General features: G+C 48.1%; 1 protein-coding gene across 3 annotated transcripts in view; it reads left to right on the top strand.

The window, feature by feature from the left end:
* The first annotated feature begins 6037 nt into the window (after positions 1 to 6037).
* St14 (ST14 transmembrane serine protease matriptase) overlaps positions 6038 to 13440 on the top strand; it is a 34299-nt gene continuing 26896 nt past the window's right edge. The window contains exon 1 of one of the 3 annotated variants that reach the window (XM_027411740.2): positions 6038 to 6156. In XM_027411740.2, coding sequence (XP_027267541.1) covers positions 6070 to 6156 — 87 coding nt within the window. In that variant the 5' untranslated portion in view covers positions 6038 to 6069. Of the gene's footprint in view, positions 6157 to 11677; positions 11833 to 12022; positions 12311 to 13440 lie in introns of those variants that run through there. The other 2 variants (XM_027411741.1, XM_027411743.2) reach the window with 2 other exon arrangements.

The following is a 13440-nucleotide window of genomic DNA, read 5'->3' as shown; positions in this document are numbered from 1 at the left end:
CCAGGGGAGAGGGGTTTGAGAAGGACTATAACTGACACACCAGCATCTCTGGCAAGATGATTGATTGTAGGGAAAGGTCCAGGGGAGAGAGATTAAAGTTGCATAAGGGGGTGGTGGAGAGGTGGTCAGTTTCAAAGGGCCACGAGGAAGGGCTATGGTCCAGGAAAAAGAGCCACCAGAGAGAAAGAGGAAGCCCCAGAACTTCGCAGTGCTCCTTTTCGGGGGTTCCGGGCGGAGGGGCGGGGCTTCCTGGGGGCATGGCAGAAGGCGGGGCCGGCCGCAACAGGTGTGCGGGCGCCGGTGCCGGCTGGCTGGCGGGGCGGGGCGAGCGGGGAGGCCACACCCTGAAACTACCTGCGCGGGGAGGAAGGATGAGAACGGGAGCCACCGCCGCCGGCCGGGCGCGCTGGGCCTGCCCTGGAACTTGGCCCGTACCTCTCCCCTCGCTCCCTGCGTCCCTCGTGTCCCCAACGTCCCGCAGGCCATGGTAGTCGGCTGCCTGCAGGGATCACGCGTCTGAGACCAGCGATCGGGCTGCCGAGACCATGGGGAGCAATCGGGGCCGCAAGGCCGGAGGGAGCTCGAAGGACTTCGGCGCAAGACTCAAGTACAGCTCCGGGCTAGAGGTGGGCGAGGGCCGGGGACTCGGGGCTGGGCGTCCACAGTTCGGATCCTCGCGCACCGGCACCTGCGCGCGGCTCTCGGTTTCGCCTGAGCTCCGCTCTATGGCCCGTGGGTGGCCCGGGCTCCGGCGCTCAGGTGGAATTTCCTGTTCGGTGGGTGCCTGGCCGCTGGTGGCAGGGCGGGGCTGGCCGGACCTCGGCCCCAGCTCTGTCTCGCTCCGGCCACCGAACAGGCGGGAAGCAACAGGGCCCAGAGGCATCAGGGCACTACCTGCCACTTGCCTCCTGCTCTCTCGCTGCCTTGAAAAAAAAAGAGGACCTCTGTGGGGGGTCCCCATTGTTCTGGGTTATCAGTGCTCTGAGTGGGTGATCTGGGCTATGACAAGGACATATCCGTGGGTTGGAGACTTGGCTGTCCTTGGCCTCTGCAGAAACTCGTTTTAGTCTTCCTGGTCAAAAGGCGCTTTGAACCTTTTGTAGGGGTAATCTCAGAGCAGAACTTGGTCCACACAGAGCGTGGAGCTGAGGGCTTGTTGGCCCTTGCGAAGGTGGCTGTATGGGTAGTGGTGAGGGAACCTCCGTCTTGAGGCTTTTGGAAGACACTGAAGCAGAACGCACGGAGTAGTCTCTTGAAGGACTTCAAAAGTATTACACTTTACTGTACAGAGTGAGGGAGGGCGTTAGTCGCCCTACTGAAGGACACACGCGGGGTGGGGGTGGGGGTTGGGGGGACTGTGCTCTGGTGGGACTAGCAGCCAGGTATTTTTCCCGAGCTGCGGCAAGACGCTGGTGAGCGAGGCTTGTTGCCAAGGCAGAGACGGTTTCCTGGAGCCTAGCTTCCTCGTCCGACACGTTTTCATGCACTCTTTCTGCAGTCACTTGCAGAAGGACCAGATCTGGGGGCCTGCTGGTTCCACTTTTCACTCCTTGAGGCCCGAGTCCCTGTAGCCTGTGCTTCAGCCCTGCTGTGAGATGCATTCCGGCATTTGCCACCTGCTGCCGCCTTCTCTTCCTTTCTGTAATTGGGTTGTTTGTGAATTGCTTGCTTGGGGCTCCTGCTTCCTCCGCAGGTAGCCTGCTGTACTGTGTTTAGTTTCTGGACTGTTTTTCTCACCCTCCAAGTTTGCCCTTCCTGACTTTCCTTTCAAAGACTGTTGCTGACACTGAAAGTGGATCATCTGAGGGCTGAACTCAGTCTCCTCTCTGGGCTACACCACCGCTCCAGGGAGGGCACCAAGTTCTTCCCCAACTGGATGCAGGGTGGGGCTCACCTCTCTGGTCCCTGGGTTCCTACTAGATTACTATTCACCAGTAACTCCACCTCGTACGTGGTTTACTCTTTTCCAGTCATGCCGGGTCAGGCATTCACTGCCCAAGGGGGCTCTCAGAGACCAGTATGATGTGATTGGTTCCTTTAAGGAACGTAAGGTCTTACGGGACATGTGAACAGACATGCACAAAGTCTGTCACAAGGCAGTGTGTCTGCAAGAGAGTAGCCACAGCTCACTTTCATATCTCCAGGAAGTCTTCAAGTATACCCCCAACCCTAGGCTTGATTGTGCCTTCCCTGGCATCACTCAGCAGTGCCTTACAGTTGGGGTCTGCATCCATCTGGGCACGTTTTCTGATCTGTCTGTATGGCTGCTGCCTTTTGGGTAGCTTTTGTCACAGAGCCTGGCTCAAGTCTTGCTGGGTCCCAGGGCAAACACTACCACAGCTTTCGGGTTCCTTGTGTCTTGACTACCTTCTCCCCAGGACTGATTATGCTGGCCTCTGCTCTCATGGCTACATTGGAGGGTAGGAGTTACTCTACTGTGTTGTTTTCCCTGTTGCATGTATCTTGGGACTGTGTGTGCCCTGCCCAGGTACGAATGAGCAGGTGTGCAGATGCTACTTGTTATGGCACTAATGAGAACGGAGAAGTCGGCCTCACTGAATAGTTAAGTCCATGTTGGATATTTGATGGTGGCTGTGAAGTTGCCCTGACATAAGGCATATATGATCAGTACTGATATCCTTAGGTGAGACTCAGTGTTCCATAACTCTAGAGAGACAGGTTGGGAACTTAGATGCTGTGGGTAAAATCAGGTGTCTGGGAGCTAGGCCTTCCAACCCTGAATATTTAGAGTCATCTGTTAATTGGTCAAACATTCACCCATTTATTCAGTCACTCATTTGCATAACAGCTATTTACTAAGTACCAAATGACCAAGCACGTGCCAGATATTGAGGATCCAAGTCACATTTCCCACCTTCAGGGCCACTGTGGGTAGTATGGACAAGCACAGAGTGGGCATTTAGAAGGGCATCTGTTGCAGGGTGGTGGTGGCACATGCCTTTAATCCCAACACTTGGGAGGCAGAGGCAGGCAGCTCTCCAGGTTCGAGGCCAGCCTGGTCTACATAATGAGTTCCAGGACAGCCAGGGCTACACAGAGAAACTCTGTCTGGAAAAAACAAAAACAAACAAACAGAAGAAGGAGGAGGAGGAGAAGAAGAAGGAAAAAAGAAGAAGAGGAAGAAGAAGAAGAGGAGGGAAGGCATCTATTTAGCCCAAGCTGGAATTGCCAGGGCAGATGAATTGGGCTGCAGGCATCTGTGCTGTGATGACTGGGGTTACAACACGTGAACCAAAGCCCAGGGCCACCACCTTTAGCCAGCTGATCTGAGATGTTATCCAATTCCAGTTAACCTCAATTTTCCTGGCTATGAAATGGGATGGCATGTAGGGCCCAGTTTGTAGCTAAGATTCAAAGGAATACTTTGCATGGGAAACCCTTGTCAATCTGCAGTGGTTTCAGACCAAGCAATAGGAATTTCTGAGTTTACAAGGCCCTGGAACCACTAGGAAGTGTTTTATTTGGAGGGATGCTGAGACCACTTTGGTGATTTATTTGGGGAATGCAAGTCAGGAGAGTCTCCACTTTAAATGCGCTCCTGGCTTTGCGGAAGTGCAGAGACGGAAGTGCAGAGACGCCTGGCAGAACTCTGGGCAATGCACCACAGAGCACTGCGTGCTGGAGAGCCACACCCCCAGCTGCCTGCTGTGTAGGCCATATTCCTGAGCTCTTTCACTTGTCATCCAACTGCTCCAGCTCCTTTTGTGACAAGAACATGAGCGGCCTGCTCACCCCATTACCCTCAGATCCTTTTCTTCTCTCACCAGGCAAAATGCACCTGTAGAAACCTTTCTTTGTTCTCCTGGGTGCCGGGTGAGGGTGAGCAGAGGAGGCAGTGAGCACTGGGAGTCTGGGAGTGTTGTGTGGGTGGGGAACAAGTGCTGTTTTCTCCAGTGGGTATTAGAGGGCCCACCTTCACTCCTACCCCAGAACCTAGGAACATCTGGGATTACCACTCTCATTTAGGTGCCTGGGGTGCCCAGGTGAAGGGAACCTCGGCACTTAGAGAGTTGCTCCTGTGTAACTGAGTTTCCTGTTCCAAGAGGTTTTGCTTAGGGCCATCTGTGGCTAAGGTGTTATCACAGATTATGGAAGGAGAAGCAGTCTTGCTCCCTCCCTTGATCTGGTCTCTGTGGACAGCAGGCTCTTGAGTGCTGTGGTCCTGGAGTTTCCCTGTGTTTGTTTGTTCTCTAGTGTGTGGTTGTACCCAGGCTGTTGGCTCTTCTCTCCTACAGCGCATGTATTCTTGAAATGGGAGGGAGAATAGGACAGAGTCTCCAGAGAGCCCAGGTCTTAAAGATGTTATCTGGCGCTCTATGGTGACCACAGGGCTGGATTATCTGCTGTTGCTGCTAGTATTTGAGAGCCCACACTGTCCTCTCAGAAATCACAATGTCCCTCTTTATCCAAGAGATATTGCTTCGCATATGCATCCTCATGGATCCCAGAATCTAAAGTGCTCAAATGCCTTAGGCAAGGTGGCATTGCACAGTCATGACTGGATTCACTGTAGGGAGACACTCTGAGAACTTTGTCATTAGGTGGTCTGGTCAATGTAAAAACATTGATTGTACAAGCTGACATGGTGTAGCCCGCCAGATACTGAGGCTGTATGCTATAAAGTGTATGTGATAGATAGTCTTTGTTTTGTGGAGTTTGGCTATTCACATATAATCTAAACACATGTATGTACTTCAGATCATTGCTAAATTACTTACAGTACATAACACAATGTAGTCATTAAGCAGGAGATAAACAAATTTTGGTACCTGTTCCCTACAGATACAGTTTTTATTTAATTATTTATCAACTATTGCTATTTGTTAGTAGTTGTTTGCAATGCTAAAGATTAATCCCAGGGCTTTGTGCACATGGGCCAACTGTCCTGCCTCTGAGCAACACTTTGGCCCTTGTCAACTTTTCTAGAAGCAGGTCCATACTAAAATTCCTCTGCGGTGCTCATCTTTCTATTTTGCCCATTCTGGCCGAACTTAGTGGTACATCAGGTGTTCCCTGGAAGTTTTGTGGCTGTTGTCTAAGTGGTCATTATCTCAGATCTATTTCTGTCTGTGGCCTCTGCTGGTGATGCTGAGGTATAGTCGTTATCATGGTGGCCATGGGGGAAAGGTGCAGGATCCCTTTCTACCCTTGCCTAAATATGTGTGCTTCATTCCGTTGTCTTATTCCCACAGTGTTGATGTGGACAAACTAAAAGCATAGTTTACAGATGAAAACTCTGAGACTCAAAGGCCTGTGTAAACTGCCCAGAGGCAGTGGGAGGTAGAGCAAGATTTCAGACCTTGATCTGTGTGACTTCAAAGCCCAGGAGCTTAACCACAATGCTGTCATAAAATTGTGTCCAAAGAGAGGGGTGATTGACGCATATCCCCAGCAAATCCCAGAACACATTATTAGGGCGTTGTGAGCACATAAAAAAAAAGAAGTGGTGATCACCAGGCGCCAGCACGAGTGCACCCAAGTCATCTCTCTCCAAACCTGTCTGGTTTTCCTTTTAATGGACTGACTTAGCCAGGAAACTAGGAGCATAGCAGATGTGACTTCAACACAGCATTCAACAAAATGTACCCTCATTTAATATATGCAGCAATTTTAAATTGAAAAACACTGAAGAATCAGATCAGTTCATTTCCTTTGCCTTGTTCCACTCCTCACTTGGTTCATGAATTTTTTCTTGTTTGTTGTACACAAGCCATTAGGCTCGAAGGCATCATAGTGATCCTGCCTTCCAGGCTCCTTGGAGGGCTGGACACTAGGAGTCTCATGGTTGGATAGGTTTGTGAATGGCTGATTTTCTGTGCTAAAGAGGGTCCCTCTGGATGGTGACCTTTGGCTGTCCCTCATTTCCTTCTGGGCACTGTGACTTTTCCTCTTTAGTAACAATTCAGATGGGACATTCAGACTTGGGACATTCACCTCTTGGCTTCTGTATAGACACTCAACTGGGAGGGAAAGGCCGATGCCACTGATGGTTTAATGATGAGTCAGAAAGAGCTAGCTGGCCCTCTGGCTGGATTGCTGAAATGGAACATGTCCATCTGGGTCTGGAGGAAAAGCTACCTACTCGACACCATTCTCCTGGGCAGAACCAGAAACCACCTTCCTCCATGGCTGAGGGTGAGGAGCCTACTCCACCCCAGTACATCCAGAGTTCTGAGGTGACAGTGATCAGGCCAGGTTTGTTGTTTGTCATGTGGCTGTCCCAAGTCTAAAGCAAGAGTTGTTTTCTTTCCAGACCATACTTATTTAGATCTATTAGAGAATGTTTTTAAGGACCAGTGAGATGGCTCAGCAGGTAAAAGCACTTGCCAAAAAAGCCTCATGATCGTAGTTTTATTTCTGAAACTCACAAAAGCTACATGTAGTGGCTCATACTTACAATCCTAGCTCTCCTCCTGTGGTATGGGAGGTGGAGATAGGAAAAATTCCCAGAAGCTAGAGGGCCAGCTAACCTGTAGTACATTGAATAGCAGAAAACAAGAAAGATCCTGCTGAAATAATGTGGAGGGAAAGAACCGACTCCCAAAGTTGTACTCTAACCCCATGCCTGCACCAGGGCACAGGCACAAACACACACAGACACACAGACACACAGACACAGACACACAAACACACACACACACACACACACACACACGTAAAATAAAAATTAAAATATTATTAAAAGGCTAAGAAATTATATGTTCAAAGAAAATATGGTCAACCCTGATAGCCAGAATGTCTTTTTAAATGATTCATTTATTTTTACGTTATGTGCATTGGTGTTTTATATGTATGTATGTCGTGCATTGGTGTTTTATATGTATGTATGTCTGCGAGACTGTGTCAGATCCCCTGGAGGTAGAGGTACATGCAGTTTGTAAGCTGCAGTGCAAGTGCTGGGAATTGGGAAAGGAGGAAAGAGTGGAAAAAAACACAAATTCTTTGGAAGAACAGCCAGTACCTTAACCACTTAGCCAGAATTTTTAAATGATGAGGAAGTTTGTTGTTGTTTATGCATGTTCTCTTTCTCTCTTTCTCTCTCTCCCTCTTTCTGGTTTTTCCAAGATGGTCTTATTATATAGCTCTGGCTGTCCTGGACCTTACTCATTATGTAGACCAGGCTGGCCTTGAACTCACAGAGACCAGCCTGCCTCTGCCTCCCCAGTGCTCTTTTTTTTTTAAGATTTTATTTATTTATTTATTTATTTATTTATTTATTTATTATGTATACAACATTCTGCTTCCATGTATATCTGCACATCAGAAGAGGGCACCAGATCTCATAACAGACGGTTGTGAGCCACCATGTGGTTGCTGGGAATTGAACTCAGGACCTCTGGAATAACAGTCAGTGCTCTTAACCTCTGAGCCATCTTTCCAGCCCTCCCCAGTGCTCTTTTAAGGTTTGTTTGTTTGTGATTACAAAAGTTAGAGGAGGGGTTTGAAGTCAAGCAGTATAGAAGGATTTGAATTAGAAAGTGATTTTTTTCTGGAATTTGTTTCCCAAGGTATTGATTTAAAAATTATAAATTATTTTCATCTATGTGTATGTGTGTGCACCTTTGTGTGTATAAATACACATGTGCAGTTGTCATCGGAGGCAGAAGAGGACCCTGGAGCTGCCTGGTGTAGGTGTTGGTACTGAACTTGGGTCCTCTGTAGGAGTGCAAGCACTCTTCACCTGAGCCATCTCTCCAGCCTCTTGCTCCCTAAGGTTCTAATCCTGCAGGTAGTGCACAATTAGTTGTAAATGTCCTCCAAAGACCCATGTGTTGAAAGACTTGGTTCCTGGGGTGAGTCTATTGGGAGGTAGCTAGAAAATCTTTGGGTCATCAGGGCATCCCTCTGAGGGGAGTGTAGGACACTGGTCTCTTCCTACCACGAGGCAAGCATTTTTCTTTGTTCTATGCTGTTGCCGTGATGTTTCACTACAGGTCCAATGGGTCATGGACTAAAACCTTCACAACTGTCAAGTTGATGAACCTCTCCTCTCTATAAGTTGATTATCTAAGGTATTTCATGACAGTAACAGAAAGCTGACTAACAGCTGGTGCTCATTTTCCCGTAAGTCATCTCTTCGTATAAGAATTGGGGTATTAATTGACATGTGTATTGTATTCTTTCCCAAATGGAATCATAAAGTAATTCCACTCTTTAGGCAAAGACTTGGCTGTCACAACTTAACTCAAACACTTTATAACTTTATTTTTTTTTATTTTATGTACATTGGTGTTTTGCCTGCATATATGTCTGTGTGAGGGTGTTGATCCCCTGAAACTGGAGTCACAGACAGTTGTGAGCTGCTTTGTGGGTGCTGGGAATTGAACCCAGGTCCTCTGGAAGAGCAGCCAGTGCTCCCAACTGCTGAGCCATCTCTCTAGCCCCTTGTTCCCTAAGCAGTGCTTTAGTTGTTGGTGCCCTCCAAAGGCCCAAAGTTGTTTTCTTTAAAAATGTTTGAATATTTTTGGGAGAAGGTACCATGGCAGTCAGAGGACAATTTACAGGAGTCAATTCTCTCCTTCTACCATGTGGGTCCCAGGGATTGAACTCAGGCTGTCAGGCTTGGCAACAAGTATCTTTATCCACCGAATCATCTCACTGTTCTTTATGAAATATCTCTTTTCTTCCTTCCTTCCTTTCCTTTTTTTGGGGGGGTGGTGGTGGTGTTGAGACAGGGTTTCTTTATGTAGTCCTGGTTGTCCTAGAACTAATGCTCCAGCCCAGACAGAGTTCTGCCTTCTGAGTGTGGGTGTTAAAGTTGTGCACCACCACCACCACCACCACCACCCAGACTTATCAAATATCTTAATCTGTGCAACAATTATAGAACTAAAACATAGTCCCTCTCTTCCCTCCTCTATCCTGTTGATAGTCTAGGAGGGGGTCTGTCCCAAAGAGTTCTCAGAGGAAGTCTTATGGGTCATAAAGGCCAGGAATCAACCATAACCTTCCATATCTGTTTTACAGATCTAAGCAACCACTGATTGAAAATTGAAGGGAAAAATGCACCTGTACAGGCTTTTCTTTACTTCATTCTCTGAAACATATAACACTCCATCAGTTTACATATATTTACATCATTTAGAGATAATCTGAAGTGTACAGAAGGATGTGTAAATGTTCTGTGCAAACAGTACTTCGTTTTATGTAAGTGACTGCATCTGGAGACCCACAGACTTTGGCATCCAGTGAAACCTGGAATTAGGGATGAATGAGTTTTCCAGATGAATATGACTTCTCTTTCAGTCTGTCTTCGTTTTCCTTTGTTAATTACCCACTCTTTGAAAGGACATTTTGACTTATCACCCAAGCTTTCCCCTAGGAGCTGTATTATTCCTTCTTCTTTTCCTTTCCTTTGATGGCCTTGGTGAGCTACTTGAATGTCTTCTTGGGTGATTAACGGAAATGCAGCAATAAGGATGAGGGCTGTTCCTGGCCACCAGCAGCCCGGTGGAACCCACTGGGTCAGATCTCTGTGCTGTTGGATTTAGACCATGTTCATGGGAATCTGACTAATGATGAGGTTAAGCCAGGTAGCTAGAAGGCTGGAAAATACTCCGTTTGACCGATTCGCGGAATCAAGCCTGGTCAGCTAGAGAAAGCAGAGCAGGAACGTGTACAGTGTTAATAGCCAAGGGGCCTTTTCAAAGCTGATCACACTGCAGATCGGAGGGACTTGTGATGTTGGTGTCCTTCGAGAATGAGATTTCCTACAGATGCCAATTGAGAGCTGGAGAGCGAGAGCTGGAGAGCGGGGACATCACCTCAAGTCTGTCCCACTCAAAGGCTGGCGCTCCAAAGGCCCTCCTAGCTGCCACCTCCCAGGAGTCTGGCTTCTAATTATGGACTCAGCAGGGAAGGGCTTCTTCGTTTGCATGTTGAGTCCTTTCATGCCAACCTATCCTTAGAGCTGCAGCTTAATTAGGGGCCTGGGAGCCACAGAGCAGGTGTTTCAGAATCTCACCAATTTGTGGAGGCTTGAGGGTTTTGTCTGCAGGTCCAAGGGCCTCTCAAGGCAAAAGGAATTGTGGTTTCTATATATCACGGGTTATTTCTCAATCATAGAAAAGAACTCCACTGATTTGTTGGTAGAAGCAAGGCCTTTGAACGATTTCTAGGGAACTTTGTGCAGTTAAAAACAGAGGTGGGGGGGCAGAAAGCCAATATTCCCTAAGTCCCACGTATTTGTATTTAGCGTTATTTTAAAAATGATCCATTATTTAAGCTCAAACAGATTAGTGGCTGAGGGACTGAAGAGTTTGGGAGACAGGAAGAAGGTAGGTGTGGTTCAAAAGACAATGGGTTGGGTGGGGTGGCATACACCTCTAATGCCAGCACTCAAGAGGTAGAGGCAGGTGGATCTCTGTGAGTTCGAGATCAGCCTGGTCTACATAGTGAGTGCCAGACAGCCAGGACTTTGTGGAGAGACCCTGTCTCAACCCTACCCCACCTCCCCTGTCCCCCCAAAAAAGTCAATGGGAGGAACCTTCCTGTTGGGAGGGAAATTTGTGTTGGAGTGGCACACAGGCTTGTCCATAGTGCACATGGGAACCTACCCCTGTGGTATGGCACATAGAAAGACACACACATGTACAAGTCAGACAGGAAGTCTGGGTAAGTTCCAGGATTGTATCAATGTCACACTAGTCAGACTTTTTAAAGTGATACCACAAGGGGGCTCAGGCAAAGCCTAGAGAGCTTCTCATTATTTCTCACAATTTTGAGGAAGGAAACCTGAATTATCTCAACAAAATTGCAATAATAAAAGCCATACAAGTCTGTGAAATTGGAATGTAGACTCAGTGAAAAGTCAAGATAATGAATGAGAAGAAGTCAAAAGATGCTGGCCATACCTTTCGTGTGTGTGTGTGTGTGTGTGTGTGTGTGTTGTGGGGAGTGGGTCAGCCAGGTTGTACTCTTGCACTTGGTGACTCTGGGCAGAGAGGATGGTGAGGTGATTGGGTCAGGTGTCAATCCCAAGCCACTACTTCATCCCACCCCCTACAAATCAAAGAGTCAAGGGGATGGAGAGATGGCTCAGAGGTTAAGAGCACCGACTGCTCTTCCAGAGGTCCTGAGTTCAATTCCCAGCAACCGCATGGTGGCTCACAACCATCCGTTATGAGATCTGCTGCCCTCTTCCTGTGCAGATATACATGGAAGCAGAATGTTGTATACATAGTAAATAAATAAAATCCTAAAAAAAAAAAATCAAAGAGTCAATCGATAAATCTGGGTGGCATTGAGGATGAAGGATATGGTAGGAGAGGCCTCTATGGTTCTGTGGCTCAAGCAGGTACCTTGGGCTGGCCTTGATGGAACGCCCATGCCACATCTGAGTTTGGCCTCTGGCCTCTCCTGGGTTTGTCAAGTCTGCTCTGGGCAGGTGGATGCATGGTGGGTGGGGAAGTAAAAATCAAAGGGACACAGTAGGGAGGCACTGTCATTAGCAGGGATTAGCTAATTATGTTCTCTAAGGGGTCATTAACCCAGTTTTAAGAGAGGGAGACTGAGGCCCAATGAAAAGTATTTGCCCCAAGGGCTTAGGGGGCTCAGCCCAGAATCTCAATATAGGTCACTCCCACTCCACCTCACAAAAAAGGAAAGAGATTTTTGTCAGGCAGCTCTCTTCACAGTGCGTTCCTTCTCTTCTGGGAAGGAAGGTGTTTTGTGGCTGGAATGTGTGGCTTTTGTCCCCGGGCTGTGCTGGCAGCAACCCTGGGCCTCAGTTTAGCTGGGAGGCATAGTACAGTTACAAGAGTTCCTGATGTTCCCTGGCAAAGTCTTACTTCTGTGTGTTGTGGAAGTCAGGTAGGTCCTGGGGACTTTCCCTTATGATCAAATTTCTGTTTACTTTAGTCATCAAGAGCTACTCGCCTGTTGGTGTTCTGTTCTGATAGGCTGTAGCTTACACAGGGATGGAAATTCTGCATTCACTCATTTCCCAGAATTCATGTCTGATGGGACAGTTGGGGCCAATGACAGGGTCAGAGGGCAAAGATAAGAGGGCTGTGTGGGAAAATGGTGAAAGGGTTTGGCCCCCACCATGTGTCTAGGCCTGAGGCTGGCTGGCTGAATTGGGATTGTGTGTTTCTGACAGCCCAAAGGAATTTGAGGAAGATGCCTTAACTATTTGGGAGGGTCCCCATGGCAGGAAGTAAAGCCAACCCACACCACAGGCACTTTGCACCCCGGTGGCTTAAAATAGACTGGCTGGAGCTGGTAAACCAGGCTGCCTCTTCCCTAGTGATGAGAAGTGGGTGAGCCTGACTGTCTGGAACTGGAAAAGGTAGGTGGAGTTTCTCAAGTGTCAGCTGCCTGAAAATGACCCAGGCACTTGTTAAAACCTTTCCGGATCCCCGGTGCTGCCCCTGCCCAAGACACCAGAGTCTGGGTACCAGGAGAGAGATGGGGACTCCAGACACTGCTGGAATTAGCGTTCTTTGTTCTAAATCATTTCTTACTAGACAAATCTTGGGAGGGGCCAGAGGCGCCTCTGGGCTTTTTGCTTGATCCAATGCTGTGGCTGATGGCTGGGTGGGAGGGTTCTAGTGAGTGCTTCCTCTTTTATTCCTTTGGGTTCCCAAAGCCCTCTTTAGATTAGAGTTTGTGCCTGGTTCTGGACTGTGGTGGTGGTGGCTTGTTGGGTGAAGCCTCTGATAATGGGGTCTTGCAGTTTATCTGTGGCTGTTGGTTCACTGGGAATTCCTTCCCAGCCGGGTCCCTCCGGCAGGAAGCCTTGGGGGATGTTGTGGGTTTGGCTCAGGTCCCTGCAAAAACCAGAATGGCCCAGTAGATTCTTGGTTTTCCAGTCCATGTGAAAGTTAATGTTAGTATCTTTCCCTCTGTATTCCATTAAGTGTTAAAAACAACAACAACAAACAAAACAATGTACTAACTTAATTAAGACTCTTCGATAAAAAAAATGTAACTGATCATTTGAGCTGCTATAAAAATGGTGCCCATAAGATTGAAGGTGGCCTTACCTTCAGTTTGTAAGATACACTCTATCTTTGAAGGGCAATAAAGTGAAGGGCAATAAAATAAGATATGCTGGTAATCAGCATTTTGGCCTCTGGGTTTCTCGACTCCACCTCTGTTGCCTACTCTGAGCTGCCCATGCTTCCCAGGTCCAGCTCCTCCAGTCCAGACAGCAAACACCCGTTCCCTTCCAGTGCTCGTTCTCCACTCTGCTCTCTGAGGTGGCCCCTGGCTCTGTGGCATTTCTGGGGACTTTGGCGAGGATATCTAGAACTGACTGGCAAGGTTATGCTGGGTGCATCATTCTTGAGCAGGCAGATGTCTTCAGAATACTGTAGATTGTCTTCTTGCCGTGGTGGCCACCGGCGGTGCTCGGTCATCGCCATTGCACTTGCATTACTTGCCTGAAGAGCCATAGGGATATTTTACAGTTCTCAT

The sequence above is a fragment of the Cricetulus griseus genome, chromosome 4 (assembly GCF_003668045.3).
Source record: "Cricetulus griseus strain 17A/GY chromosome 4, alternate assembly CriGri-PICRH-1.0, whole genome shotgun sequence".
NCBI lineage: Eukaryota > Metazoa > Chordata > Mammalia > Rodentia > Cricetidae > Cricetulus > Cricetulus griseus.
The sequence above is the reverse complement of the archived record's forward strand: the minus strand, read 5'-3'. Positions and strand labels throughout refer to the sequence as shown.